Genomic DNA, 16796 nt, shown 5'->3' with positions numbered 1-16796 from the left:
ATTGACTAAGAGAAGCTGAGCTTCCGTGGAAGTGATGCTTTTGCCACAACTGTCCAAACACCACTGAGCTCACTGCAGTGAAAAAACCTATACAGTGTCTTACCATAGAGAAAAGTTGAAGCTGAACTTCAAGTCGTTTTAATGCAGAGGCTGCTACAGGAATAATGAAATCACGTAATCTGTGATAAACAGCTGATTCTGATCTAGCTAGAGACACATTCTAATCGTATTCTAGTTCAAGTTTAGTAGTGAAATGTGAATACAACACAGTACATATCTGACGACATTTAGAGGAAGCTTGTTGTCTTAAGAGCAATCACCAGAGGGAGCATTAATAATATATGAAAAGATTTTTCCCCTGACAAGTTCAAACAAAGTCAAATGCGTGTTCTTCCTTATAATGTAAAGATTATTTTGAACCAGTGTAATTACAGTAGTTTACAGTTTGCATTGTGGGTTATTATGTGTTCTAGAATCACGGGTCCCAAGTCTGTTTCACATTATGTGTAATAACCAGACCAGAGAAGACCGAGCAGAGTGTGTGTGTGTCAGACAGCAGTGTGGCAGAGGTCAAACTCATCTGAAGAGTGCCCCTGATGCTAACTGGCAAAAGCAGCAGCAAAGCATGTTGCCAAGGCACTTTTATGACCTGTCAACACATAATGTACAGAGTTGTAATCCGATAATATGAGTGGAATAAGTTAAGGAGAACAGAGAGAACAGGTTTAAGACTGGTTTTGGTCTGTTGTAGGTCCATTTTGGGGATGGTTTGTTTGCATTTGTGTATAGTTATAGTAGAGTCTGGTTCTGAATCCAGTTTAGGTCTGGTTAGGACCTTGTTTGAGATCTAGTTTGGATGGAGATGGTTCACCCAGATTTAGCTGTTTGGACCTGACCATCTATCTGGTTCTAAAACAGTGACGATAAAGACAGGGATCTTCTCTCCCCTCATAATTAACTCTGCTAATGTTTGCTGAAGGCAATGTTCCCTCTTACTTCATCCAATTTCTTGTTTCATTTCAGTTTAAGTTCAAACATTACACACATTAATGTCCTGTGGACTTTTACATTCCGTGGGGATGTTGTCTCCTTGAACTCAAACACCCCTGCAGATGCGAGAGACAATAAATAACAGGTGAGTGAGCCCCAGAGTGTGATGGTGCTAAAGTAATCTCCATGAAAGGCCACACAGTCAGTATGCTGTTCCCGAGGGCTTTCAGACTCTACAGCAGCCGATCAGCTCATACCGGAGCTTAACTTGGTGACTTTGTTCCCTCTTGTCTCCCACAGGAAGGACGACCTTTATCCCATTCAGCTCTGTACAGTCATTGGGGGGGTGAAAACTCATCTCCTCAAGAAACAAGTCACGTTCGTCCCTGCTGTACCTTTCCCTCACCCCAAAAACCTCACACCTCCTTCATCTCTGCTCACAAAGACTCTAATCTCCTCTTGTCATTTTCTCTTATCAAGTTGTTTTACAAGTCACAAACTAACAAAGTGATGGAAGTCACCATGTTCAGTGAGCAAACATTTCTGACTTTACACTGGGATCTCTGGGGATTTTTCTCAAGAATAAGCTAGGGAGTGCTGAGCTTCGGTATAAAGTTCAAACAAACAAAAAGCGGAACACCTGAAGACAAAAAGCTGTCCTGTCCCGTCCTCTCCTTCCAATCTTGGGCCCTATCCACATGAAAAGAGAATGAAAAGTTTTCCGTATTTCTGGAAATGTCTTCGTCCACATAAAATGGCCAAAAACGACTCTAGTACAACGCTGTAGTACATATGCCAGGCCTGTAAGTGGTGCTGTAACAATGCTACACCAAAGACAGAGAAGAAGAAGTTGAGTGCATAAAGCTTGCACATGAGCCTGCACCAAAAGAACACACCAAATGATCTCCAAACACAAGAGGAAGACGGCAACAATGATAACGAAGATTGCAACAGCAAATGCCAGAGCAGGAGAGAGCTGGGACTATAACAATCGTTTTTCCGAAATAGCGTCTTGGTTGTAGGGTAGGTTGGTGTTTTGAGATTTTTCCCACTCTGTTTCAGTGCTTCAAACACTTCAGGCGGTTCGTTGTTGTGGGTGGAGCTATAAAACAAAATAACCTGAAGGCTTTATTTTACATTCCCCACACACCCAGAGATAATTTAAACTTTTTTTCTGTACCATTAAACCAGCACATATAAGAAAATGTTGAAAGACTCTCGCTGAAAGATTTAGAAACATACACCGAATCCTGTTACACTTGTTAAAAGAGTTCTTTAGGATAAAGGAACTTGACTTCTGCACCGCCACAAAACGATATACGGAAAGCAAGTTAAGCTGCTTGACGCTGTTCAAACAAACAGGAGGAAACGGCATGCTTGTTTGTTGGGGTCTATTTTCAGCTGTGGATTGATCCATGTTTATTGCTGTAATGACCATGTGGGGCAATAGGACAGAGACAAACTACAGTGTTTGAGCACACGTGTGTGTATGTGTGACCAAGTGTAATGGTATAGATCAATGATGTACGTGCTGATAATTGGAAACAATGGAGGAATCATGTAACACACACACACAGTCTGGTTTCCTTGACTTCAGAGGACATTACATTGACCTATATTAATTTCCTGGAGACTACCCATAACCATAACTATTAATGTAATCTTTTATGTTATGGGGAGTTGTTTGTTTTTTTTGTTCTCATGATGAAGACCCCATAATGTGTACACATATTTAGGTCCCCACAACATGAGTAATACCGAGGACACACACTCACACACGCAGTTAAACCTTTAAGGACTCTCACTCACTTGCATTCTTTTGTAAAACGTAACTAAAGCATTAACCAAAACCCAATAATGCTAACCCTAACCCCTTAACCTAAGAAAACACAGTATCTTCGGCCTAAATTCAACCAGTTCCTCAGAAATTAGGTTCTGGTTTCCAAACTGATCCTGACAAGGTCAGTGTATGTTCCAGAAAAGGTCCTAAATTGTTAAACGTCACAGATTAAATTCCGTTGAGTTTCATCTTGATCATTTTGTGATTGATCTTCTATTTAACCGGCCAGCAGTTGCAGCTTGGTGTCACTGCATCACTATCACCTCACTGTTTGTTGCTAGGTAACAATTCCACACACACCTCAGTGACATGTGTAAAGTGACAGTTCAGTGCACGTTAATAGAGACAATTTGAATCGCACAATTAAACTTTGGTATAATTGTTGTTTTCGCCTCCAGTCACACTGAGGATAAACTGACACTCAAAGCTGCAAATATCAATGATGTGTTTAGAATAAATTAATGATCAACACAACACCCCGACAAGAGCCTCCTCTTATGTTAGCTTCCGGTTCAATTTACAAAATAATTTAGATTTTATAATTGACTTTATGGCCCATTCTAACACAAACACCACACAAGCCCTGCAGTCAAAGTCGGGGCAGAAGATCTGCTTGCCTTTCAAAAGTAAGTTGACATTTCAACGATGACCGGGTTTTTTTCCGGTTAGGGCACTGTCTCACGCGTCTGGAGAGCTCCAGGGTGCTTTCTCAAGACTTGGCATTTGAATGCTGCTTCACAACTGAATGCTTTTATTGTAAGGGCTTCCTTGACATTGATTTTACAAATCCTTATTTGATTGCTTTTATTTTATTTTATTTGATTCTTTTGTCATATTTCTGTACCCTGATACACTGATTGCTTTTTTTTCTTGCCTTTTAGAAAAGGGGGCAGCTGGGAATCAGTGAGTCGTCTAATTTGTGTGATTAGTGATTATATTTCTATTTCTATTTATCTATTTTAATTCTGTGGCTCATTATTATAATTTATTATCAGGCTATTCAAATTATTTAACTCTGGTGTTTGGTGTGCCTCTATTTTTATGTGTATTAAAACTATAAAGATAAAATTGGCTTGTTTGATACAGATTATCCTTCTGTGGGTAAATTGTATCAAAGTGGAAAACAGTGAAAAAAAGGTCATGATGAATTAAGTTGCTGAGTATTAAACCTGGCATGAAACACACACTCACGCAGGGGGTCATTTTGGGCTACTTTTACAGTGCTGGATGTGTGAGCGGACTCTGATGAGTGTCAGCATGAGACAGGCCGCTACACCGTGTGGTCGCACACCTCCACACACTTTAATGTTGCAAGGACACCAACATAAAAACCCCCGTGAGAAATGTGGCTCATGAGGGAAAAGCTGCAAAAATGCCACTGCAGGCAAGTGTGTGTGTATGTGTGTCCCAGTTTTTACTGCTGGTGTTGGAATCTAACTCTGTTTACACACATTAGTCACATTGTGGAAGGTTTGGGTTAGGTTAAGGTTAGGGTTACAACAGGAGTAGTTATGGCAAAGGTTAGAATAAATCTCCAGGAAATGAATGAAAGTCAATGTATTGTCCTCTGCAGTAATGGAAACCAGACTGTGTGTGTATACGGCACCGTGCAAAAGTTTTAGAGCACAACAAGCTTTGTTATTTTATGTCTTTACTTTGTTTAATTTTGTTGTAATCTTACACATGTGTGTTGTAAATGTAAGACCTTTTTCAGAGCAGACATTTGGACATGAAATAGAACGACAAACGCGGGTTTTACAGGTTCTACTCCAAGTCAAAGAGCGCGAGGGCCCTGCCATTGTTCAGGTTTAAGGGTAGGTTGCACTAAATACTTGATAATTTAACCAGTTTTCTAAAATTTTATATTAAAACTGTATTTTCTGGATGCGATAGAGAAATATTTACAATGTATAGTCATTATAGCACTGTAAAAACAGCAAATCTAATAGTGGCCTAAGACCTTTGCCCAGTGCACTGTATACACTTGTATTTGTTACCTCTTTAGGACCTTTTCTTTCTGACATAAACACTGACCTTGTCAGTAGTCATGGAGACCAAAACATTGTCCTAATGAGACAGAACCTAATTTCTGAGGAACTGGTTAAGGACCAAGATTTGAATTGTGGTTAGGTTATGGTTAGGATTAGTCATGAACTGCATATGGGTTAGAGTTAGGAATAACCAATGGAAAATGGAAATGGAAGTAAATGCAGTATCCTCAATAAATAACTGTGTGAACCTGTGAGTGTTTTTGATAGTTCAGGCACAGTAGTGAGCGCACATTCACACTGAACTTGACCTCGACAAACTGAATATGTGAAACAAATCTATTTTTTTATTTGTTTTCAAATTATTTTCTCTGTGCAACTGCAGAATAAAATTATTCATTTTAAATGGCGGTTTTGTCTCAGAAACCTCCACTTCAGTAGAAATTAAAACTTTCTCTTAAATTTGTCTTACTGCAGTTTGAATCCGGTTTTATTCCTGTTGCAAATCTGTTCCATTTCTGATTTAATCAAGGTTTATTGCTGTACTAGTCCTGTTTTAATCCGCATGTAGTCCATTTTGTTTGCAGTTTAGTATGGGGTTTCATCCAGGTTCATTCCAGTTTTATTTAAGTTTTAATCCAGTGATGAGATAATTTGTAGATTTAAAAGTTTACAGATTTAAAAGCAGTATGATCAGTTAAAAAGATGAGATGAACCAGGATGAACGTCGGTCTCCCTCAGATAAACCGTCCTGATTTGAACCAAGTGATTTCACCTTATCCTATCGTAACTGAAAGACATAGTTCATTCATTAAATAAAAAAAAAGTTTTCACTGTTTCTACGGCAACAAATGGAGAGTCTTTCTTTGAGTTCTGTTTTTTTTCCTGAATATGGACACGATGTTTCTTCACAAAGTGTAACTAAAAGAAATTATTAATTGAACTAATAAACTTTGTCACGTCTGACATTCATGAAAAAGTCTGAAGATGAATTAAATCAGCGAAGCAATTATCACATTAAACTCCGTGCTTCAATGTTTTTTTTTCCGTTCATCTCATCCTTCTCGGTCTTGACAATCTTTCTTCATCATCATTTTATCTTCACAAGATAACTGTAATCATCATCACTCCTTATCTTCCACTTGTTCTGCTTCCTCTTCATTAAAGTCTCTTCTCTTTCCTCCTCTTTTGTCATCGCCACCACGTCTTTCTCCTGGCAGAGCATCAGTCGTTCAGCTGTGTGGAGTGTGGACGGACTGAGGATAATCTGCTCATCTGCAGCAGGTCATGCTGCAGAGGACAGGAGATGCTGCAGAGGACAGTCCTGTGTCTGGTGTCATCTCCTGCTAACTGTGTCCTTTTGTTTTTTAGAATTCACCATGGGTTGGAAAACAAAGGAAGACGGGAACTCAAGTGGAGTTCTGCGTTAAATGTGCTCACTCAATGGAAACAAGTAAATTATCCTCATCACGTCCATTGTCCCTTCAGCTCCAACATGTTTTTCACTTTTTGAGCAGTTTTGAACTGCTTTGATGTTACCCATGTTAGCACCAAACAGCAGTTAAACAGCCAGCAGATGTTTTTTTTTCTCAGGTCGAAACTAAAAAAATGAGCTAAAAGGAAAGCAAATGATGGATTCATTCATGCTCTACAGAGCTGCAAAGTAGCTGTAGCTGGTTACCAGGTTACAGAAATACTAATGTTCTGATTCCTATGGAGGCTAGGGGAGTAAAACAATCTAAATCTAAACATCAGACAGAAAACTATTTGAGGAGATGCTCAGTGTCAGAAAGAGCTGCTGTTCACAATAATGTCTCCATTCACTCAGAAGTCACGCTCTGCTCAAGACATTATTATTCTATATATTTATTATTTATTAGGGTGACATTTGATTGCATGTCAGACCTTAATACAAATAAAAGCCTTTAAATTAAATTAAATTAAATTAAATTAAATTAAATTAAATTAAATTACACACTGCAATAAAACTTAAAGCGTGTTTACCTGCATTCTGGACTTTGGTTTAATGCCCTGCTTGGATAGAAATGTACCAGCTGCCTCTGATTATTATGCTCGATAGATGTAGAGGAGCAGGTGTTGTCTGCCAATCACGATCCCGTGCAACACGTCGAGTCCTTAAATTCGTTCCAACGTGCCGCCAGAGCTTAACGATGGTTATTTACAAAACCACGACATCACTGCGAGCTGTTGTTAGAGAAACAGACGGCAGGATCAATCTCCTCCAACCAGGTTCGAGAGTGTGCATAAAATAAAACACAGCGAGTGTATGCATGTGTGTCATGTTTGTGTGAAGTTGCGCTCAATAACCCGCAGGACTCCGTCTCAGTGTGCAACGTCTCTTCAACACATTACAGGACAGATATAGTGATAAGAGGATTCAGTCCTCACACTGACATGGATCAATCTAACAGAAACATTAAAAAAAAAAAAAATCATTTTCAGTCTCAACGTTCAGCTGTGTGACGCCGCTGCAAATAAAGTCTGTGTCCTTCACTGAAATAAACGAGAGGAAAAAAGAAGAAGAGACGACAAGAGATTGAAGAAGAACGGAACAAACCTGACACCAGTGGACAGAGTTCAACTTTACCTGTGCTCTTCCTCACAGAGACAGCCAGATATAGACAGAAAAAGAGAGAATGACAGGGACAGAGATGCAGAGAGATGGAGACGGAGACCGAAAGAAACAGAGATGGAGGTGAACAGAGACAGGGATTAAGAGAGTCTGAGACAAAAACACAAACAGACGGACACAGGGAGACAGAGTCACAGAGACAAAGATGAAATAGACCAGGATAAAGACTGACAAAGACCGGATTGAATGGATCACTGATCTGTCAACATGTCCTTCCCTCATCTCAGTAAAGCAGATGTGCACACTAAGGTTGACCTCAGTCTCTTTTGAACAGTAATAAAACAGGACAAACACTGTGTGGGTTGGATTGTACCAATTACAGCAAGAGGCTGAGGGCTAATACATGTTCCACTATATTCAAAGATTCAACAATCAAAAACAGAATTTTACCAAGTAAAAACCAGCGCTCAGTGTGTAGAATCACCACAGACGAAGACAGATAGGTTGTCCACCAGAGGGCACTATAAAATCTCTCCCTTTTTTCTGTTTGAAAAACTGTTATTTTACACTTAATTATTTAAGTTTGTATGTAGATGATGAGTATCTGACGTCTGACACCCGCCATTGTTTACTGAAAGCAATCAAATCAAACCTAAGTGTTTTTATGTAACATTATAATGGACATGATGTAGTGTCTCGTACAATCTTGGTACATCTAACAAAACGTCCATGTTTGGACGCTGCCGTGACTGAGGGGCAGTGAACTCACCACTGGAGCAGTCCAGTCCTCCCCAGCCGGGCTCACACTGACATGTGTCTGGAGAGATGCAGCGACCATGGGCGCACTCCTCCGTACACAGAGCTAGAAGAGAGAGGGAGGAGACACTGTGTTACCATTAACATGTCTAAATATGACATGAAGACAGGTGTTAAGACAAGAACATCTTTGAGCCAGATGTCTTCAGTTCGTTCAGTGTGCAACTTATTGAAGAAGAAGAAGAAAAACTTCCTCTCTACAGTATTTTAAGGATCAATGTGACTTTTTTGTGATGGGCCAGTGATGACCTAGGAATGCTACCTTTATATTTTGGAGAATCTACCCACCCATGGCAAAAGTCCCATTTAACAAGTTCGGATGTGTATTTCTCGGTAGCATCTTAAAGTTCGATCCAGATCCAGAAAGTCTTCTGGATCCAGTGGATCAAAACGTACAAATTTAATGATGAAGTGTATAAGCCTTGGCAGAGGTCTGCTCCCTCTGAGTGCTCTTGTAGTAGATGTATTTATTGCTCTGTCTCTCTCTGTCCGCAAGTCTTTTATATTTTCTCCCTCTTTCTTTACGCTTTCTCCTCTGCTCGTCCTCCCTCACATCTCCTTGCCGTGGCCTCTGGCCTCTCAGCTAATCGCCATGGGGGATAATGACAGAGTGTGGGTGGACGGCGCCATAAAAACCCAGCATCGTTTATTATGAAGTGATAGAGTCATTTGTTTTGAACGTGCAGATAGAGTCTGACAGATCCCAAATGTAAGGTGGAGCCATGGTGAAATATTACAGCAGCTGGAAAAGTTCAAGGCGAAAAATGAAGTCATGGACGTTCTTATCTGCTCGCTGTACACAGCTGATAATGTGGCAAGCACGCTGCTATCAGGAAGCATCTCATCGCATCTGAACTGAGTCTGTACATTCATAAACACATACAGCAAGTGTTGATAGATTCATCCGTGTCTCTGTGGAATATATTAATCTGTCAAAGCACAAACAACTGGAACTGTGAAACACCGGTTCAAAACTTTATACACAAACTCATTTAAAATGTGTCTTAAGCTCAGAGACAATAGCATCCACTCTTTTATTTCATCTAAAAATCTGTTGTCTCCAAAAACAAAAATACAGTGTCCTGCAGGTGTCCCCTCTGAGTCTCTCAGAGGGGACAGCCCTGAGAATACTCAGGGCTAAAATGCTCAGTCCGCTTGTGTGCAAGGGGTAAAAAGTGATTTGTCTCCGAGCCTCTTTTCATCCTCAGCCTAGCTGTCAACCAGATGATCGATTGTAGAATTTCTTCTTAAATCCTTAACAGTGTGTTTTCAATATAGACTGCATATAAACATAAAGCATTGGTAACAATGTTGTCGTTAAATGATGAGCCAAACTAGCCAATGTCTATTTGCATTGACACCTTATAGGATAGCAAGAGTTTGCTAAAGTGATGGTGATGTAATGTCGACTGTTGGTGCATGTACTTTTTATGACAAAGCCTCCTGCAGCGGGGAGAACAGCCTTGTCCAAGAGCTCTGTTTGGACGGTGTACATACTGTTTGAGATTTAACGCATACACATAACTTGATTGGCTGGTGTCTGTGCTGGAATAATTGCATGACTTTGATTTGGGTTTGGGTTTGATTTGGCCAGCACTTGGTACCGACACTTAGAAAGATGAAAATTACTCGAGTTCTGCCACATGCGATGCGTGCGGAGTGAAGCAATGCGTTCACAAGACACAGAATGAGCAGCATTTCAGTAGAAGCTTCCACTGCGTACGGAGGATTGCAGAGTTAGGCACGCTAGACGGTATTACAAAGCATATTTGGAATGGCATCTGACAAGTCCAAGCACAGACACAACGAAAGAGTTCTGTCCACAACGAGACATGAAGCCACTGAGACGGATTGAGTCCAACACTGCAAGTGAAGTTTAGTCAGGAACACTCTCACCATAATTAAACCATCCATTGCAACAACACGAAATACAGTTACACTTGGCGCTGATGCCTCTGCTCTTTAAATGCTCCATGGATTGGCCGAGCAGCTTACTAAGCCAAACAGGGAATAAAATGCAGGAAACTTGTACAAAAAAAGCCCAAGCAAGGAATTGAAAAAGGGTTAGCCTGTTAGACTCAAGGTTCAAGGTTCCTTTATTTTCATTTACAAGTTTGCACATGGAAATGCAATTTGTCCTCAGGACAATGGCATAGCTATAGGTGGTGCAGCAGGTGCCTGTGCAGATGCGGGCCTGGGGTTTATAAATTATGCTGTGCTACGTAGTTTGTGTTCCACACCTCTATAATAATACATGGGCGAAGGGAGTGAACAAGCTTATATACATGTAGTTACAGCGTGTTCAGCAGGACATCACAACTGAAATAAACCAAGCACCATTTTTGTCAGTGGTTATGGATTATGGTGGCGGGCTGCTGTGTCATGTGCGACATGTTACTTAGCAAGTTCTAATTCTGTGTGTTTGACCGACAGCATATAACAAATGTATTAGACACAGCTGCCCTAAATGAACAACATTGTTAATTATCAAAATCATTGTATATTTTTCTGTAATGGACACATCAGTATGTAGAAGCTCTTTAACTGAAATTTTTCTTTTTTAGAAATTCTATATTCTAATTATTAATTACTAATTATCTAATTATTGTTATCCATGAATTTTCACAAAGAAACTGAAAACATAGTGAAGCACATTATTTCTAATTGATTAAGAAGTCAAATTTTAGTTATTTGCTTGCATTCCTGATCAGAAAAATTTGTTTTAGTGGTTGAACGTTACGCTTGATTAATTTTCACAGAAGAAGCCCAGTGAGTCGGCTCAAATTTGGGTATAAAAAGGTGAATTCACTTTGTAATTTGCCAAATAAATAACAACATTTTTGAAAGACTTCTAAACTATTTATGATTTCTCATTTTTATGACAGGTGGTCTGATAAATTTGTTGAGCACTGTGTATATATGACAAAAATAAGGCTGTCCTCTGCAGTAAAATCATTTGATGTGATTTATGCAGATTGTCTATCAGATCAGTTTGTGTATGTTGTGCTGGTGCTTTTTTTTTTTTTTAATTATTGCAGCTCACTTTAGTCTCATTGTGGTCTACACACTTTATATTATTGTATGATTGTGTATTTATCTTGTGTATTTATTTATTTATTAAAGAAGTGCTGCTGTGAAGTTATTGCACAAAAAAATGCCTGTTTTGTCAGTCAGTGCTCATTTCAGCACCACAAAGACATTGAACAGCTCCTCTGCTCTGACTCACGTGTTGTTTTCACCTCTGAGCACTCTTAACTAAGCGCTGTCCATGGTTCTGATAGCTTCCCCTTTGACCTCTCCCCTCTACTTTTCCAATACAATAGCCATAGTAAAATCCATATAATTGTTTAATAAACACTGTTTACAGTGTGTGTATGTGTGTGCTAATTATTAGTAACTTGTGTGTACAAGCTTGCACTGGGGCCCGTCGTTACTACATTATGCCACTGCCTCAGGACCAGCAGCTACTCCTACAACAAATACTAATAATGAATAGCAAGAAAAGTAATTTTGAAAAAAAACCTGACTAAACTAACTAAAAAGTATATTTGTAATAAATAACTGGTGCAGCAATTAAAAACGGAGCAGCACGTTTGAAAAACATAGCAGCAAAGCAGGGCAGAACAGTGCCAAATAAGGCATGGAGTTGACCGGTCGTACAGCCTCCGGGTAGATGCTGCGTTTTCTCATCTAGAAGAGTGGAGGCAGCAAAGCTTTGCCAGTGGCAGTGGCTTGAGGTTGGCGAGAAATGAGTGAGCACAAATTGTTATTTAAATAGACCGCCTTGGTGAGAGATTGGCTGTGATTAGAGCGTGATTAATAAATTGAGGACAGCAGGCTGTCAGCTGATTATAGCTGGAGTGTATCACTATCAACTAACGGTTGCACATTTCCCCATTGTGGGTCACATCGCGGATTATCTTAAGGCTTCATTTCATGGTTTTCTTCTGAAGCGATCTTGCACGATGAGAATTTCCCAAAAATGTATTTAAATTTTGACTTTTCCATGCGGTGTCACGTTTGTTACAGCAACATTATTAAACAACTGTCAGAGTGTAAAGTCAGCATGGATGTGTGTCTGATGCTGGGAAAACAATGAGAAGCACAGTAAATATTCCGTTAGTGAGAGCACAAACACATTACACACCTATGGAGCATGAAGATGTTTAGTAGAGTTAAAACGAAGACCCAGCTCTTTTAATTATAGCATGTGTCATAAGTCGGAGTTTTATCTCGCTTCCTCTGTGCAGCTCAGTTTCTGTGGATCCGAGTATGACAGCGAATCTTACATCAGGACGAGCGGAAGACGTCGGACTGACAGCTCCGAGACTTTAGCAGCTACAGCAGCAGCTCAAGCTACTGTATGTTTGTGCAGATGATTCCTCCTTTAACAGAACCAGGTGGCCTGATGTGCATAAATATAGGCAGAGGCACAGATGAAGATCTCATAAATGACACACACACACACACACACACAGAGTGAGAGAGGGAGAGAGGGCTACCGGTGTGTGTTCATTTTAGAGGCTGCTATTTAAAATGAGATGAAAAAGAAAAGAAGAGCAGTGAAACGAGGTGCTGCAGCACAGGAAAACCCGCCAATATGAGTTTTATGGTGTTTTAGCCACAGACAGGTCACAGTCTCTAAATTTACAGCAGCACTGTGTTAATGTTTTATAGCTTTCCCCCCCCTCCTGCATTAAGAACCGTCAGCCACACACACACACACACACACACACTTGGCTCCAAACACCATGAGCCTGATACAGAGTTGTTGCTGCACATTAACAGTGAGCAAAGCTGCTGTATGTTAATGTCACTGACTGATTACAAAGTGTTCAATATTACAACATCTGAGATTTGACTCATTTTGTTCAGGCAGTCAAAGGAATTTGGCATTGAAATAAAAGAGATATATATATTCAAGTGTAAAATACACGCAGCCCTGACAAACCCTGATTAAACTAACCAAAAAGACAGCGACTGCAAACGCCACAACAAAATCAAACTCATTATAAATTTAGAACACTGGGAAAAACTGAACTGAATCCTGGAGTCAACTAAATTATTATTCAAGTTAAAACAGAAAAACAAGAGTTTGATTGTGACCAGACAAAGACTCACTGGCCACCAGCTCACAATAGAAAGAGGCAGGCTCCAAATAAAACACAGCTGGGTGTGTGAAGGTGGCAATGGAGATGCACTTCCTCCTTCACTGTGAGAAATTCTACTCGCTAAGAGGGTCATTCTCCAAAGAAATGTCAAAGAAAATACCAAACGTCCTGGTGTTAAACCCAGAATAGAAAAGAAACTAAGGATTGTGCTCACTGAAGGGACAGCAGCTGCTCCAGCTGCCACAGTCTGAGTCTCTGTAAGAACACCACGTTACACTGTGTGCATCCAACTAACGTATATATGTGACACATGCGGTGTAAAAACGGGGAATTAGTGATATGGAAAATATCAGTGTAAACAGTATATCACTTCATGCAAATAAAGCCATTTCATTTACTATACGTTTATAGGGCCTGATTTTAATTCACTGTATAATTTTACTCACTCCAACAAAAGATAATAAGGTCATTTATAATGTGTTGTGAACAGGTGACAGCTTGTTGTGTCATTAACATACATGAATGAACTTCCTGTTACTCTCAGCATCTGTCCCGCTGTTTGATATGTTTGTTTATCTATAATCTTTAGAATGTTTGAATGGGTCAAAAAGAAACCTAAATGAATATGGAAAAAAAAGTTAAATTAGTAAACCAAATCAATAAATAAAAAATATTAGTTCAAAGAGAGAGTTTTGTTAACTTTTGATCAAAAGGTTGGAGGCTTCATGTATTTGTGATCATAATTTTATTATCTTATCTTGTATATGATTTTATTGTTGCTGCCTTGATTGCTATATTCATTACTCTGCACTTTGTATTATTATTTTTTTTCTGTCTTTTTGTTGTTGTTGTTGTGCAATTGTTTAATTATGATCACTTATGTTATGAAACTTCCCACAGATATACCTTGTTCATCTACTAAGTTTGAAATTAAACGCCTTGAAGTGTTCCCGGAACAATGTGTTCACAACATCAAGCATGTTTTGGGACAATGCGGTGACCTTTGACCACCCTAATCTACTAAGGTCATCCATGTGTCCAGGTGAATGTGTGGGTATGAGTGCTCTTAAAGGTGATAAATATGTACAACAGCAACCTTTCCCCAGTTCAAAACATTGCAGGAGCGTAGTGACGTAATTCACTAATACAGCGACACACTTGCACCCATCATTCATGTGCGCGCACACACACACACACACACACACACATCACCATCTTATTGAAATAAACATTTAAGCTACTTGGTAAATGTAAGTGTATCAGCAACAGCGATTGAAAGCGTGTCTGCAGCAGCAGCAGAGCATTATCACATGATGAGAGGAAACAACAATAACCGACTGTAAATATGCTAAATATCCACCAACCAAGTCAATAAGAATGAGGGACAACATTATCCACACCGGCATTTTTGTCAGTTACTTTCTCTCCACTCTCAGCTGTCTTTATCTGCACACATCTCCACTACAGGACCTATTTTTTCTTCTCCTTTGGTTGAGATGATTTTGATCCTGTTGGTAAGTGCTGTGAGCTGTATTATTGTGTGCGTGGCAGTGGGTGGCTTAACAGAGTCAAACACCAAAACACCATTATGTCAATATAACATATTTCCTGTAATCTCTGATGGCATGCCATGGTGCATTTCATGCAAATAGCATCTTTAATATATCAAATTCATAAAAATATTAGACCTTGACCTCTGAAGGTCACAATCACTTCAGTTTCTCCCGAAGAATCACGTTCACAACGCAAAAAAAAGAAAAAAGACTTGTCAGAGTGACCACCAAAATATTTGCAGTTCATCCTTGAGATTAAGTGAACGCTTGTGCCAAGTTTGAAAGGATTCCCTCAAGACGTTCTTGAGATGTCACGTTCACAGGAACGGGAGGGACGGACGACCTGAAAACACGACGCCTCCAGCCTCTGGCTGTCACCTGTGTGCGGCTATAAAAAGGCTTTTAAAGGTTTTTATCTCCAGCTGCTGTGGAGGACGACATTTAACTGCCGTGAGGTGACACATTCCTTCCTCACTCTAGGAAAAAGAAAAAAAAAAAATGGAAATATGGTCATAAAGCATTAAAATAAGTAAATGTGACGCACCAAGTAAACCGCTTGAAAAACTTGGGTTCTGTTTGACACTTTCAGGCAGAAACCCCAGAGAGCCAGAGACACAGAATCCTGATGAATTTTTAAACACACGAATAATCCTTTCATCCAGGAACAGCTACTGGTGGATTACATCAGCAACAAGATGAATAGATATCAAAATAAATAATCACTACCTAATTCCAGCTATTGTCTCAGCATGCTGAAGCCGTCCTCAGTGCCCTTCAAGCTCCCGACGCTGGAGAGCGAGAGCTGACGTAAGCAGCGACCAACACTTCTCCTCAGTGGCGTCTCTTCACCGCTATCTCATGGACCATCATATTTTTAAATGGACGAACTAAACACCTTTTGAGTTTTAATGATACAGTAACTGAAGGCTAGGAAGGCTGTAGGCTTTCCCACATGCCTGGAGGAGAAAGTTGAGGTAAGCCTAAACACTGTCCCTCAAATAAAAATGAAAACACTTAAATGTACACCAAATCCATAAAAGCTGAAATACAATAAAAGACTTTGAGCTCATACATAGATGAGCTCGTTTCACACAGAAGAGCATGAGCACTTCAGTTTGTGAAGTTTAGGAGATACAAAAAGACATTTTCTTTCTCTCTTCACTGTTATTTTTATTTTGGATTGTCTATATTTGGATTGTGAATTTGGATTAACTGTTTATATACTTAGTTTGGGTTAAACATCAGTTGTTGATGAGTAACTTGTGGATTTATGCTAATTGAAAATACTTCCTGTGTGAAATGTGCATGTTCTCCTTGTCCTCTGTGGTGGGAGTGTGAGAGTGGATGGTTCTTTGTCAATTCTGCGATGAACTGGTGATCTGAATGTTTGAATAGAGAATATACATTTTACTTCAGCCTGCTCCTTTTTGGACACTGTTCTCTTTGTTTGTGTGTTTTTATGTACTTTCTATTTCACACTCCAAAAACATTCATGAATTTTTTTTTTTTTTCAACTTTTTTTCACAGAAAATCATCATAGGTAGATAAGTGCTTGACATTTATGTGAGACCAAATAAATATTTTTATAAAAACCTGAGAAACAAAACAGAGAAGTGCATTTATAACCAGGAAGTTCCTCCAAACATCAACCACCCACAATCCACTCATCTCAGAAACAGAAACATCAAAGAAACAGAAAAGTGCATCTGATGATTTCACTTTATCTAATAATAGTTCCATTCCGTCCAGTATTTTTCAAAAAACATGCCAGACCATAACATCTGCAAGTATAACATGAAGCGATGCACTGAATCCTCTTAAACTGACTTTCACCCAGATACTGCTAATGCTATACTGGAAATATTTCATATTCATATGTGCCTCGATGGTCATTTGCTCTTTACG

At 39.5% G+C, this 16796-nt stretch overlaps 1 protein-coding gene across 4 annotated transcripts in view; it reads right to left on the bottom strand.

Annotated features, from left to right (window-relative positions):
- LOC122772225 (multiple epidermal growth factor-like domains protein 11) overlaps positions 1-16796 on the bottom strand; it is an 85310-nt gene that overhangs the window by 42369 nt on the left and 26145 nt on the right. For all 4 annotated transcript variants that reach the window (XM_044030026.1, XM_044030027.1, XM_044030028.1 and 1 more), the window contains exon 6: positions 8181-8273. In XM_044030026.1, coding sequence (XP_043885961.1) covers positions 8181-8273 — 93 coding nt within the window. The remainder of the gene's footprint in view (positions 1-8180; positions 8274-16796) is intronic.

This window comes from Solea senegalensis, linkage group LG7 (assembly GCF_019176455.1).
Source record: "Solea senegalensis isolate Sse05_10M linkage group LG7, IFAPA_SoseM_1, whole genome shotgun sequence".
Lineage (NCBI taxonomy): Eukaryota > Metazoa > Chordata > Actinopteri > Pleuronectiformes > Soleidae > Solea > Solea senegalensis.
The sequence above is the reverse complement of the archived record's forward strand: the minus strand, read 5'-3'. Positions and strand labels throughout refer to the sequence as shown.